The sequence below is a fragment of the Chiloscyllium plagiosum genome, chromosome 24 (assembly GCF_004010195.1).
Source record: "Chiloscyllium plagiosum isolate BGI_BamShark_2017 chromosome 24, ASM401019v2, whole genome shotgun sequence".
NCBI lineage: Eukaryota > Metazoa > Chordata > Chondrichthyes > Orectolobiformes > Hemiscylliidae > Chiloscyllium > Chiloscyllium plagiosum.
The window spans coordinates 31,790,095-31,805,297 of NC_057733.1; the positions used below are offsets into that span (position 1 = coordinate 31,790,095).

At 43.6% G+C, this 15,203-nt stretch overlaps 1 protein-coding gene across 3 annotated transcripts in view; it reads right to left on the bottom strand.

Moving 5' to 3' along the window:
• The window catches only part of lrrc45 (leucine rich repeat containing 45), a 76,722-nt gene that overhangs the window by 26,761 nt on the left and 34,758 nt on the right, over window positions 1–15,203 (bottom strand). For all 3 annotated transcript variants that reach the window (XM_043714724.1, XM_043714722.1, XM_043714723.1), the window contains exon 12: window positions 3,034–3,126. In XM_043714724.1, coding sequence (XP_043570659.1) covers window positions 3,034–3,126 — 93 coding nt within the window. The remainder of the gene's footprint in view (window positions 1–3,033; window positions 3,127–15,203) is intronic.

Genomic DNA, 15,203 nt, shown 5'->3' on the forward strand with positions numbered 1-15,203 from the left:
CCCTGGATGCTGCCTGACCTGCTGTGCTGTTCCAGCAATAAAGTTTCAACTTTGATCTCCAGCATCTGCAGACCTCACTTTCTCCTCACGGATAGTTAGGTCAGGATCACGGTGAAGCAGACTGGGATCACATTTAATTAGGTCAGGATCACAGTGAACCAGACTGGGATCACGGATAGTTAGTCTCCTCCGACCTATCACCCTCACCTTGACCTCTTTCCACCTATCACATTTCCAACGCCCCTCCTCCAAGTCCCTCCTCCCTACCTTTTATCTTCTCCTGCTGAACACTCTCTGCTCATTCCTGAGGAAGGGCCTGTGCCCGAAACGTCGAATCTCCTGTTCCCTGGATGCTGCCTGACCTGCTGTGCTGTTCCAGCAATAAAGTTTCAACTTTGATCTCCAGCATCTGCAGACCTCACTTTCTCCCCTAAAAAATATTCACACCAGATCTGACCATTAAGGAATGATTTGCATTACATTGTTTCTGGAGACTGTTTGCTTTGTTCAGGGAGAGCTTCCCTGGACAGGCCTTGCAAGCATGACGAGGCATGTTCAGGGTTTCTCCAAAGCTTGTATTGTATTATGCTTAATAAAATTTTGCTTGTTCACAGAAGTTGGTGTTGCATCAAGTGTGTAAGAATCTCGGGAAAAAAAAACTTAACATCAGGACATTATTTAAATGGGCTACATCACATTGCAGGAACTATGGGCAGCAGAAGAAAAATACCTGTGCAGCGTATTCAAGAACAACAGGTACCCAATAAACGTAGTCCAACAATCCTTAAACAACAAGCTCAAGCAAGTAGACAGCATGCCCAGAAGCTCTAGCCACACTCCATACAAAGACATCTCGGAGGTGACTACTCCAGCCCCTTGGCATCATGGTAGCCCACAAAGCTACACTGGAGCAGCTACTGATGAACCTGAAGAACCCTACACAAACAACGAGCAAAACGAATGCCATTTACAAAATACCATACAAGGACTGTAACATACACTACATCGGACAGACAGGCAGAAGGACACACTAGCCACCAGGACACACGAACATCAACCAGCCACCAAAGGACATGACCCAATATCACTAGTATCCTTACATAAAGACAAAGAAGGGCACCACTTCGACTGGGCCAGCATATCCATCCTAGGACAGGCTAAACAGAGAAACGCATGGAGTTCCTAGAGACCTGGCATTCAACCATAACTCCATCAAGAAACACATCGATTTGGACCCCATTTACCAACCTCTGAGAAAATACCGGAAATGATATCACCCACCTTAACAGACCAAGACACATAACTAAAATGGGGGACAGAACACCAGCGCTTCACTGGAGGCTCACTGATGATGTTCCGAGCATGGTGATGAAACATCTGAAAACAAACCTGCCAGCTCAGTGAGCAAACTTACAACCTGAAAAGGTCTCTCTTCTCTAGCATAGTGCTTGTTCATCGCAAAACAGAGGATTATTACTCTTAAAAAACTGAGTTTGTAATTCATCAGAATGAAAATGAGAACTTTGTTGATCAATTAGTAAAATTAATAATGCGTAGTTATTTTGCAGACATTTCAAATATTGTTTGCGTGTATTAACAGGTGTTAATTAATTAGCTGAATGAGCTTGTAGATTTGGATCTAAAGTTGCTATCTTGTGCGTGAACATTGGCAATCAGATTCAGCCTACCTAGAAATCAGAGCCAGCAAGAGAAAATATCAGCCAGTGGCATATGACAAATGGTATAACATTAATACAGTGATAAATTTGACATCTGAGAATCATTAGCACTGTATTCATAGCAAGGAATCACGATTAATTGGAAAAGAAAGTCTCAATGAGCAGATTTTGTTTCAAGCTATTCGACTAAGTGGAAGAGCCTCTCCAAATTATAATGTGGTATTTACATTCTTAACCATTAGTCCAATGGTCTTCATTAACTATCATTCAACAGCACCTACAATCAAACCCCACCCCAACAGCATTCCACAGAGACCTTTCCCTCCTTGACTCCGCCAACAACCCACACCACCCACCAAGCCACTCTCCACTCCCAGAACCTTCCCTTGCCATCACACTTACCCCCTCACTTCCATCCAAGGCCCCAAAGGATCCTTCCACATCTGGCAGAGATTTTCCTACACATCCAAACATTTCTTCTACTGTATCTATTGCTCTCAATTTGGTCTTCTCTGCACTGGGGAGACAGTAAGTCAATTCGCAGAACATTTCAGAGAATATTTCTGGGACATATGCACCTAACAATCCCACTGCCTTGTGGCGGACCATTTCAACTCCCCATCCCACTCTGCAAGGGACAAGCAAGACCTGGGCCGCCTCCACCACCAAATCTTAGCCACCCAACGCCTGGACGAAGAACACCTCATCTTCCACCTTGGGACCCTCCAATTACACAGCATCAATGTCGATTTCACCAGTTTCCTTATCTTCCCTCTCCCCACCTCATCCCAGATCCAACTCAGCACCACCCTCTTGAACTGTCCCACTTGTTCATCTTCCTTCCCACCCTATCACCATCACCTCACCTACCTACCGCCTTCCCAGCCTTCCCCCTCCCCCCATATCTCTGAAGGGCTTATGCCAAAAATGTCAATTCTCCTGCTCCTCAGATTCTGCCTGACCTGCTTGTTTTTCTAGTGCCACACTTTTCAACTTTGATCTCCAGCATCCACAGTCCTGACTTTCTCCTACCATTCAATGGCAGCTTTGTACTGTAAACAGATCCTTTCGGAACTGGTTGGAGACTTTCAATCTCATTTCAATCATGATTCCTTATTTACTTTACAAGTTGTAATCTGTGCCTATATGTTCAATTTGGCAAATCAAATACAAGACATTGCACCATTATGAATTATTGGGTAGAAATAAACGACAAGAAAGACTGATATGAATTTATATAGTAGCTTTCAGGACATTTCAATTAAATACATTTGAATGGTGCAATGTTTTAAAATAGAAGTTAGTATTTATTCTACTTGTTTCATATTTTACCATGTAACAGTTGCTCACTCACTGTTTCTAGTTGAATTCGAATGTTTTCAAGTTTCTGAATTCTGTCTTGTAAACACTGCTCATTCTCTTGTATCTGTAAATTCATGTGATCCACCTGAAAGAGAAGCAAGATATAAAATATATAGAATGCTGAATGTTCTCAAATTTCAAATATATTTATGTAGGTTCTAACTGCCATATTTATCATAAAGGAGCGACTGTATGTTACATTTCTGAATAAATTAGTAACAAGTCTTGTCTCTGTAAAACACTGTAATCCAGGGCACTTTCATCTTTAGTGAGATTGCAGAATGAAACATCAGGTTACAAGACTCAAGACTACTTCAAAGCTGCAACTGGCTTTTGACAGCAGCAAGGTGCCTTCAAATGTGAACAAGGAGCAGTAGGTCTTTGACCTCCCAGAAGCCTGCTTTGCCAAACTATAAACTAGATTTCTGCCTATCGCAGATAACCATTTAACCCTTTGCTTCGCAAGAATCTATTCACCTCTGCTTTAAAGAAAACAAACTTTTCCTTCTGTTGGTGAGTACAGCTTAATCATCTGAGGCCTTATTCTTGGTACAAGTGCAGCCAGTAATACCACCAGTCAACCACTCACCCGCACCTCCAGTTTTACTCAGAGGACACAAAGTCTGAGGCATTAAAGTGGGATCATATCTTGAAAAATTTTGGTAGCACCATTGCAACCACTTTAGTCTGGAATAATGGGACCAAACATTTAATAGATTTTTGAATTTTCAGGATTACAGAATGATGCTGGAATGCCTGCTTACATATCTGAGAACTACAAAACACCACCAATATGAATATTTACCTAAAGCATAAAACAGTGGTAAAATATTATAACGCTGTTAGAAACTTTTCAAATTATCCTTCTACTCTTTTCTCCAGCTTTCTGCTTGTATTGTGCTAAAACAATGCCACCAATAGTTTGCTCAAAACATTTATGTACTGACAGTGATTCACGTGTGGAATGAACTTTGAGGATGTGGTGGGTATGGATACAATTACAATGTTTAAAAGACATTCAGATAAATACATGAATAGGAGAAGTTTGGAGGGATATGGACCAGGAGCAAGCAGGTGAGACTAGCTTAGTTTGGAATTATGGTTGGCAGAAACTGGTTAGACCATCAGGTCTGTTTCCATGCTATATGACTCTATAACTGGTTCTGTAGATTTCTATAATCTATTTCCAATAGATTTCCATTTAAGAGATGGCCCTACCATTTAGCTAAATAGAAACTAAGAACAGATCTCAAAGCTGGGCATCTACAAGCTGCTGCAATTCAGCATCAGAAGCAGAATTGCATTCATCAACCTGTTTTTTTATTCATTTAGGGGCCATAGGCTTTGTTGGCTGGGCCAACAATTATTGCCCATCTGTAGTTGTCCTTGAGATGGCAGTGGTGAGCTGCCTTCTTAAACTGCTGCAGTTCATTTTGTGCAGGTACACCCAGTATCGAAGAGGGAGTTCCAAAATATCGATTCAGCAACAATTACAGAACAGCAATATATCTCAAAAAGTCAGAATGGTGATTTGGTTGGAGAGGAAATGCAGATTGTGGTGTTCCCATGTGTCTGCTGTCCTTCTAGATTGTAGTAGTAATGAATTTTGAAGGTACTATTTAAACAGCCTCGATGAATTTCTGGTACGCTCTGTTCCTACTGTGTGTCACTAGAGGAGGGAGTGAATGTTTCGAGGATGTGATGCCAATCAAGCAGACTGTTTTGTTCTGGGTGGGGTCAAGCTTGAGAGTTGTTCATGCTGCAATCATCTGGACAAGTGAGGAGTATTCCACCACACTCCTTTATGTGGCACGTTGTAAATGGTGGACAGGCTTTGGGCAGTCAGGAGGTGAGTTACCCACTGTAGGATTCTTCATCTCTTATCTTCTCAGTTCAGTTCCTGGTAAATGGCAACCCCAGGATACTGATAATGTAAGATTCAGTGATAGCAATGCCATTGAATGTCAAAGGTGATAATTAGATTCTTTCTTGTTGGAGATGGTCATTGCCTCGCACTTTGGCACAAATATTACTTGTCCCTTGTTAGAGCTGAAAATGTGTTGCTGGAAAAGCGCAGCAGGTCAGGCAGCATCCAAGGAACAGGAGAATCGACATTTCGGGCATAAGCCCTTCTTCACGTCCCTTGTTAGCACAGGCCTAGATAATATCCAAGTCTTACTGCAACCTGTAACCTCTTAACCTGGGCATATTCCTCATTCTACAAATCACCATCAAACCAAGGGAGCAATGCTGCAGAATGCAGGAGGGCATGCCAACAGTAGCAAAACGTCGTGCCAAAAAAGCAATAACCCAAAAGCAGACTCAGCGTGCAATAAAAAAACTAAGCAATTTTGCACTATAAGGATCAGAGCAAAGCTGTTGTGACCTGGCAGAACTAATAATGAATCATGGAGGACAATTAACAGAATGAGATAGTTCCACAACTATTTCCATTTTCAGTCAGGTGAGAACCCAGAACATTGGTGCAAAAGACCAGGCTGGAGCATTTATAACCATCTTCAGCAGAAGTGCCATTGGAAGTGCCCACCTCACCTCCTCCTAAGGTCCCCAGCATCCCAGTGCTGATAAATTTGACTCACTTTACATCATACAAAAAGAAAGGGCCAAAAGCACTGCAAAAACAAAGGGCTCTGACAAATAGTGCCAAAAACATGCTCATGAACCTAGTCAAGCTGTTGCAGTAAAGCTACTGCACTGGTATCTTCCCATATGGAAAATTGTTATGTCCTGTTCACAAAACAGAATAAATCCAACTTGGCCAGTTACACTCCATTGGTCTACTAATGATCATCAGTTAAGTGACAGAATATATCACCTACAGCGATATTAGGCAGCAATTAAACAACAAAAACCTGTTCATTTACTCAGTTTAATTCTAGCAGGTTCTAGCAGAACCACTTGGCTCCACACATCATTAGAAGCTTGCCCAGACAAGGGCCAAAGGAGATGAACTCAAGAGGGTATGAGAAACTGACTGTCCTTGAAATCAAGACAGCGTATGACTTGAGTGCCACATCAAGGAGTCCTAGCAAAATTGAAGGTACTGTGCTGGGAATCTATGTGAAACCTCTCCAATGCTTAGAGTCACATTAAGCACAACAGGAAGATGGTATGGTTGTGAAAGACCAATTATCTCAGTCTCGAGACAGTTTCATTAGAGTTCCTCAGGTTAGTGCCTTAGGTCCAAGCATTTTCAGTTGCTTCATCAATTATGTTCCCTTCATCATTCGGTCAGAATTGGGCATAATCGCTGATAATAGCACGATGTTCAGCACCATTTGTGATTCATCAAAAGTGAAACAGTCCACGTACAAGCTGCCATTAAGTATTTGTGAAGGAACTGAACATTCAGTGCTAATGGAGTGCCAATCAGGTGGGTTGCTTTTCCTCAGTGGTACTGAACTTCTTGAATACTGAAGTTGCATTCATCCAGGCAAGTTGAGAGCATTGCACATCTGAGTTGTGCCTTGTACATGGTGGACTGGTTTTGGGGAGACAGGTGTTGAGTTGCTCATTCAAACGTCCCAGCCTCTGAACTGCTTGTGCAGCCATAGTGTTCATTTTCTGGTCAATGGTAATTGATAGTGGTGGTTTCAGCAATAGTGATGCAATGAATATCATGGGGGGGTAGCTAGATTCCCTTGTTTTGAGATGGTCATTGCTTAGCCTTGTGTGGCATTCGCACCACACAAATGCCAGGCAATGACCATCTCCAATAGGAAACAGACATCTATGAGGAGCTGTGGACCATTAACAGCTGAGTCATCACAGAATAGAATCATGGAATCCCTACAGCGTGGAAGCAGGCCATTCAGTCCATCGAGTCCACACCGATTCTCCAGACTCACCCATCCCCCTCTCACCCTCATCCCACACCTATCCTTGCAACACTGCATTTACCACAATTAACCCACCGAGGCTGCATACCCCTGGACACTATGGACAATTTCAAATTCCAAAGATGTGCAGGTCAGGTGGATTGGCACTGTGGAAAGAAACCAGAGCACCCCATGCAGTCACAGAGAATACATGCAAACTCCACACAGACAGTTGACTGAGATTCAAGATGGCAGCGATTCAGTAGGTCTGAGTCTGCAGAGCCCAATTCTCAGTCAAAGTGGGGTGCCCACCTTCACCTCACCTGTTAAATCACTCAAAATAGCTTTTGCCCAGCACTCTTGGCCATGTTGCATCATATTTTAACAGTTTGGTGCTTTTTTAAAAACGACTAAGGGCAAAATCTCTCTCAGTTCGCAACAGGCAGGGACCCCTCCCCCACCCTTCCCGCAGCAGCAGGGATGTCCATGATCGCCTCGGGGGACTTAGCTGCAGAGGCAAGCCTGATCTTGGAGATCGTCAAACTCCAGGAGAAGATCGATGCGTCCATCGAGGAGGCCCGGTCCAGGTGGGAGTCGATCTCGGTCATACTGCAGAAGCATGACTGAGAGACCGAAAAACTTGGGCAGCATGTCGGAGGGGCGGAACATGGGCCTCGGAGACTGCTGCTGAGTCATCCGTGGGTCAGGTCCGGGCTCTGGAGCGACGAGTCCGGACCCTGGAGGAGCGCATTGACGACCTTGAAAATCGAGGTTGTCAGAAAAATATCTGGTTGCTGGGTCTGCCTGAACGGGAGGAGGAGGAAGGCCAGCTCATGGATTTCTTGGAGCAATGGCCCCCACAACTATTGAAATCGGAGTCGGAGCTGGACCGGGTGCGGGTGGAGTGGGCCCACAGCGGGTGGAGTGCTGTGCGTAGGCCCGGGTTGGACCAGCGCCCCCACCCGGTTCTAGTCCGACTTCAATGTTACAGGGAAAAAACAAATGCTGCTAGAGGCTTCCAGAGTCTTGGGGAAGGATCCCCATGCCATGATGTACAAGGGCTCCAAAATAATGTTGTTTCAGGACTTTTCTCCGCTCATGGTCCGCAAGAGGAGGGCATTCGATGAGGCGAAGAAGCGTCTGAGAAACTTAAATATTCAATACTCTATGCGATATCCGGCAACGCTGCGCTTCAGTCATGTATATAACTTTGGATCACCGGAGAAAGTAAAAGAATTCCCGGATGCTTTCAAACAGACTGCAGGACTTGAACTGTATGGAGAACGACTTTATTTTGCCCCCCCTTTTGCTTATCCTTCTTCCTTTTTCCATCTCTTGCCCATCTTTCCCTTGGTAGTGGGCACCCCACTTTGCCTGAGTCTTGGGCTCTGCAGACTCAGACCTACTGGGTCGCTGCCATCTTGAATCTCGGTCAACTGTCTATGTGGAGTTTGCATGTGTTCTCTGTGACTGCATGGGGTGCTCTGGTTTCTTCCCACAGTGCCAATCCACCTGACCTGCACATCTTTGGAATGGCTTGTTCTTTATTCTTTCTTTGATCTCCTATCTATAGCTCGTGCGGCTTATTTGATTTTTGGGGGATGTTGTTGAGTGGTGTTTTCTTTCTTTTTTTCTTATTTAGTTGCCTAATACTTTCTGGGATTGTAATTTCGTAATTTTATATGTTTTTTTTCTTGTGTTGTTTTATTAAGCATATCTAGGAGATAGTGGGGTGGGGGGGGGTTACCCGCTTTTAACTCCTGTTTGATAAGATACTGGAATTTATTTACTCCATTTTGTAATGCCTGGGCTGAGGGCAGGGCCCTTGCTGGGAGAGGTTATCAGGGGGTTATTGGAAGATAGTAGTGACCCGAGAAGCAAGGGGGAAAGTCTCCTTTCAAATATGTTTTGTGTTATTTTTGCTTAGGAGGAGTTCTTAATTGTGTTGATTTAACTGTTCTTTTATGTGTGAATTTTGTTTGGTCTTTACTCAATGTCTTTTGGGTGAGGTTCTTCCTCCTGGGGCTCTCGGGCCTGCTTGGACGATCATGGCTAGCCATTCGTTTAGGTGGTGCACCTGGAATGTTAAGGGGAGTCATTCGCTAATCAAAAGGAAAAATATATCAAGTCTTAAAAAAAAAGGTTGATGTAGCTCTTTTACAGGAGACACATCTACTTGATAAGGAGCACTCGAAGCTGCAACACGGTGGGTTTGGCCAGGTGTTCTTTTCATCTTTCATCTCAAACGTAGGGGAGTAGCCATTCTTATTCGGAAGAATCTTCCCTTCCACATGTTAAGCCAGATAAAAGATGATTCTGGACGGTATATATTGATCAAAGACCTAATATACGGATAGGAATACGGGATTTTGAATCTTTATTGTCCCCCGGCACACCCTTTTAAATGTGTAACGGAAGCGTTCTCTAAGTTGATGGCTTTCGGGGTTCCCCCCCTTTCAATTATAGGGGAAGATTTTAATTGTATTATTGACCCAGAGACAGACAGGATAACTAGGAGCACTGTGGGCATATCTCGGAGATCTACGCAACTGGTGGATCTGAACAAGGAGCTGGGGCTAGATGATGTTGGAGGTGTCTCCATTCCCAGGGTAGAGACTTTACTTTCTATTCTAACCCACACAAGTGCCATACCAGAATTGATATGTTTTTTGTCCTCTCAACCCTTTTGAATTTGATACTGTCTTGTAAAATAGGTAATATAACTATTTCTGATCATGCCGCAGTATACATTAGACTAGTGATGATGGGATAGGTCCCTGAAATTGGCGTATGGATCCTTTCTTATTGAAGGATAGCAAGTTTATAAAGTATTTTTCGCAGGAATTTAAACCTTCTGGGATATCAACTCATGTACAGCCAGTGACCCTTTGATGAGGTAGGAGGCTTGGTCATCTCATATTCTGCGATCCGGAATAGTCAAAAGGGAGAGCAACAGCGTCTGCTCGAGGCTTGCCTGAAAGCAGCTGAAACTGCGTATGTTGATGGGCCCTCCATTACTAAGCTACACAGGATCACAGCCCTTAGGGCAGCCTTGAATACTGCACTTACCCAAACAGCAAAGAGGGAAATACAATTTGCGAAGCAGAGATTATTTGAATATGGTGACAAGCCTGGCAGGTATCTAGCATACCTTGCCAGAAAAAAAAAGGCTCTCCAAGCTATTACGTCCATTAGACAGAGTGCTGGTACCCTGATTTGTGACTGTAAAAAGATCAATACCTTTAGAAAGCCTTTAGAAAGTTGTATTTTGAATTGTATAAGTCGCAGGACTGTGAGGATAGAACTAGGAAGATGGAGTCTTTCTTTAAAAATCTGGCCCTTCTGGGCCTAACCTTGGAGCAGGTGTCGCTCTTGAATGGCCCCTTGACAACCCAGGAAGTACAGGACGTGGTAAGGCAGCTTCAGAGTGGCAAAGTGCCTGGGCCAGACGGATTCCAGGCTGAGCTTTATAAAGAATTTATAGGGGAACTGGCCGGGCCACTCATAAATATATACAAAAGTCAGGGCTGCCTCCCGCCTTCATTGAGAGAAGCAAATATTTCTCTCATTCACAAGAAGGGAAACGCCCCAGAAGATTGCTCTTCATATAGACCCATATCCCTGTTAAATGTGGATTTTAAAATTCTCTCAAAAATGTTAGCATTAAGACTGGAGAGGGTTTTACCAATCATTATAAAAGAGGACCAGACAGGGTTTATAAAGGGTTGCAGGTCAATTAATAATATTAGAAGGGTCTTAAATATGATACAAGCCTGTCAGCAGGGAGCAATAACTGTGTTTAGTTGTCTCCCTAGATGCAGAGAAGGCATTTGATTGGGTAGAATGGCCATATCTTTTTTATACGCTGGAATGGTTTGGTGTTGGAGAGGTCTGTACTAAATGGGTTTCAGTATTATATAATAATCCAAAAGCAGCGGTGATCACTAACAATTTAAGTTCAGATAGCTTTAGCGTTGGCAGAGGCTGTCGCCAGGGATATCCTCGCTCACCATTATTATTCATGCTAGTGATTGAACCACTAACGGAAGCTATATGAACTGACCCTAATATAGTGGCTCCAACGGTTGGATCGGGCAAGCACAAAATTGGTCTCTATGCGGATGGTGTCCTCCTTTTCTTAAGTGATCCTTTGACATCTGTGCCCCGCTTAATTCAAGTGGTCAATCTATTTGGTATGTTTTCAGGTTACAAAATCAATTTTGTAAATCGGAGGCCATGCCGTTGGGAGGCCTTGCCAGTATATCCAATTTTCTGGACGGATCTTGTTTTCCCTTTCGGTGGTCACTAGAAGGTTTTCTGTACTTAGGTATTTTTATTACTCCAGTATTTGGTCACCTGGGAAGATCTCCCAATATCCTGGCTAGGCAGAGTAGCTTTAGTTAAGATGAATATTCTACCTCGTCTTCTATATCCTAATAGAATGCTCCCCTTGATGTTGCCGAGACAGGCGTAGCGTAAGCTTTATGGTTGGCTCGGCTTCTTTATTTGGAATCATAGACGGCGCCTTATTTTTTAGATTAGATTAGGCCCTTTGGCCCAATGAGTCCGCAACGACCCTCTGAAGAGTAACCCACCCAGACCTATTTCCCTCTGACTAATGCAGCTAGCACTATGGGCAATTTAGCATGGCCAATTCACCTGACCTGCACATCTTTGGACTGTGTGAGAAAACCGGAGCACCCGGAGGAAACCCATGCAGACACGGGGAGAATGTGCAAACTCCACGCAGACAGTTGCCCGAGGCTGGAATTGAACCTGGGACCCTGGTGCTGTGAGGCAGCAGTGCTAACCACTGAGCCACCATGCTGCCCAAATTAGAAAAGCTGCAGCTTCCACAAGTAAGGGGAAGACTGGACTTTCCAGATTTCAGGAGGTACCAATTGAGCTCCCTATTATCTTATGTAGCTGACTGGGTCTCTTGTGACCCACAATCAATCTGGTTAGATATTGAGGCCTCCCAAGCAAAATTTCCCATCATCATTGTATTTATGGACAAGATGAGAATTATTACGGACTATTGTAAAAACCCTATTGTACTAAATATAATCAAAGCCTGGAGGATAATGCGACAGGATGACAGCAAAAAACCTCCCCCATAGTGGGAACATTGGGATTCTGGCCAGGGCTGACCGATGCTACATTCAAAATTTGGGAGTCCAGAGGTATCTCCTGTTTGGGAGACCTGTTCGATGGGGAGGTCATGATGTCCTTTGAGCAGCTGCGCCAGAAGTTTGGACTGCCTAGCAAGGATCTCTTTTGGTATTTTCAAATATGAGACTTTATACAAAAGAAGACCACACTGATAGTCAATCCTTATAAACTGGATAGGGAAAGGAGAGTGCTTTGGCCGATGAGGCCGCTCTCGGTCAGTACTCTTTATCACTCATTATGCAATAAGGTATCGAAGGACATGGAACGGATATATAAAACCTGGAATTATGGTTGGAAATCTCTTTAGAAATGTGGGAGGATGTCTGGGAAAATGCCAGGAAGATCTCTATCTGTAACAGAACTCAGGCTACTCAATTAAAGATACTCGCAAAGAACGACTCGCAAAGTTCAAGGCAGGAGCATCCCCATTGTGTCCTAAATGCAAAATTGAAGTTGGCTCTTTCACGCATTGTCTGTGGACATGCCATAAAATCCGTAGGTATTGGGACAGAGTAGCAAATGCCTTGACAGAGATTTTGGGTACGGAGATTGGATCGGATCCAATGTCCCTACTTTTGGGCTCTCCAAATTTTCCCTTTCAGGACGTATACGGGAGGAAATTATTTATTATCCTTTCCTTTTGTGCGAGGAAAAATATTTTAGTGAATTGGGTATCCGAAGGTCCCCCAGGACTATTAAACTGGCACAGGATAGTCATGGAATATATCCCCCCTTGACATCGAATATGGTGAACCAAAGAAAATGGAATTATTTTATAAAATGTGGCAGCCCTTTTTGAACTACATCGACACAGATATTTCGGCCATATAGTCCAGGGCTTTTGCTTAGCCGTGGTAATGGTTCTGGCTGGTTCAGGGGTCCCTGGGTGGAAGAATCCTGTATAAATACAGGTTTTATTATGACTTGATATAAATCTATTTTGAGCATGTATCTAGTTATTTAATTACTTTGTTGTTTACTGTTAGTAATATATGGTATCCTGTTTTATGGTTTGGTTGTTTGTAGAATAGATTAGTAGTTTGTGTTTTTAATTTAATTTATATTGGTGTTGTTATTATATTATAAAGTGGAATACACTAGTTTGTATTATTTTTGTAATTTTGTAAAAAATCTTTTAAAATTTTCTTTTTTAAATAAAAATATCTATAAAAAGAAGACAATTCACAGAGACTGGAATCGAACCAGAGTCCCTGAAGCTGTGAGTCCACAGCACCGACCACTGAATCACCATGCTACCCTAATAGGATTCCTGAAGAAGGCCTTAAACCCGAAACGTCGATTCTCCTGTTCCTTGGATGCTGCCGGACCTGCTGCGCTTTTCCAGCAACACATTTTCATGCTACCCTAATACTCTAACACAATCTATAACCTCATGATATGGCACATCCCTCACTCAAACATTACCATCAAGGCAAGGGATCATTACTGGTTCAATGCAGAGTTCAGGAGGGCATGTCAAGAGCAGCACCAGGCATACCCAACAATAAAGTGGCAACCTGGTGAAGCTACCAAACAGGGCAACTTATATGGGCAGCACGGTGGCACAGTGGTTAGCACTGCTGCCTCACAGCGCCAGAGACCTGGGTTCAATTCCCGCCTCAGGCGACTGACTGTGTGGAGTTTGCACGTTCTCCCCATGTCTGCGTGGGTATCCTCCGGGTGCTCCGGTTTCCTCCCACAGTCCAAAGATGTGCAGGTTGGGTGAATTGACCAGAGCTAAATTGCCCATAGTGTTAGATGAAGGGGTAAATATAGGGGAATGGGTCTGGGTGAGTTACGCTTCGGCGGGTCAGTGTGGACTTGTTGGGCCGAAGGGCCTGTTTCCACACTGTAAGTAATCTAATCTGTAAGTAATCTAATCTTATATACCAAACGAAAAAGCAGCAAGAAATAGATAGAAATAAACTATCGCACAACCAACAGATCAGATCTAAATTCTCCGTCCTGCCACATCCAATTGTGAAAGTTGGTGGACAGTTAAATAATTCACAGGAGGCTGCACAAATATCCACATCCTTGCTGCAACAGCCAGCACAACAGTGTAAAAGATGAGGCTGAAGCATTCACAACAATCTTCAGCCAGATGTACCAAGTGGATTATCCACCTTGGCTTCCTCCAGGTGTTCCCCAACATCACAGATGCCAGTTTTCAGCCAATTCAGTTCACTCCATATGATACCAAGAAAGCTTTTGAGGCACTGGATAATGCAAAGGCTATGGGCCTTGACAACATTCCAGCAATAGTACCGAAGACTTGTGCCTGTAGTAAGCTGTTCCAACACTGGCATCGATCCAACAATTTATAAAATTGCCCAGGTATGTCCTATATCAAAAGTGCAGGACAGATTCAACCAAAGCTGTAATGAGGTCAGGAGCTGTGTGGGTCTGGCAGAACCCAAACTGGGCATCACTGAGTAGGTTGTTCCTAAGCAGATGCTGCTTGATAGCACTGTTAGTGTCAGCTTCCATCACTTTACTGATGATTAACACCAATTAACACCCCACCAGTCTACTTTTTATCATCAGTAAAGTGATGGAAGGTGTCATTAACAGTGCTATCACGCAGCATCTGCTTAGCAACAACCTACTCAGCGATGCCCAGTTGGGTTCTGCCAGCTCCTGACCTAATCACAGCTTTTGATTTAAACATGGACAAAAGAGCTGAATTCGTTGAGGTGAGAGTCACAGCCCTTGACATCAAGGCTGAATTCAACTGAGTGTAGTATCAAGGAGCCCCAGCAAAACTGAAATCAATGGGAATCAGGAGGCAATGCTCCATTAGTTGGACTCATATCTGGCATAGAGGAAGACGGTTGTGATTGTTGGAGGTCAGTCATCTCAGCTCCAGGTCATGTCTATACGGTTTCTTCAGAGTAGTGTCATCTTCAGATGCTTCATTAATAACCTTCCCTCCCATCATAAGGTGAGATGTAGGAATATTCGCCAATGATTGCACAATGTTCAGCACCATATGTGATTCCTCAGATACTGAAGCAGACAATGTTCAAATGGATGAAGACCTGGATAATATCCTGGCTTCAGCTGGCAAGTGGGAAGCAATATTCACACCACACAAATGCCAGGCAACAATCATCTCCAATAAAAGCCTCACCGCCAACATTTAATAGTG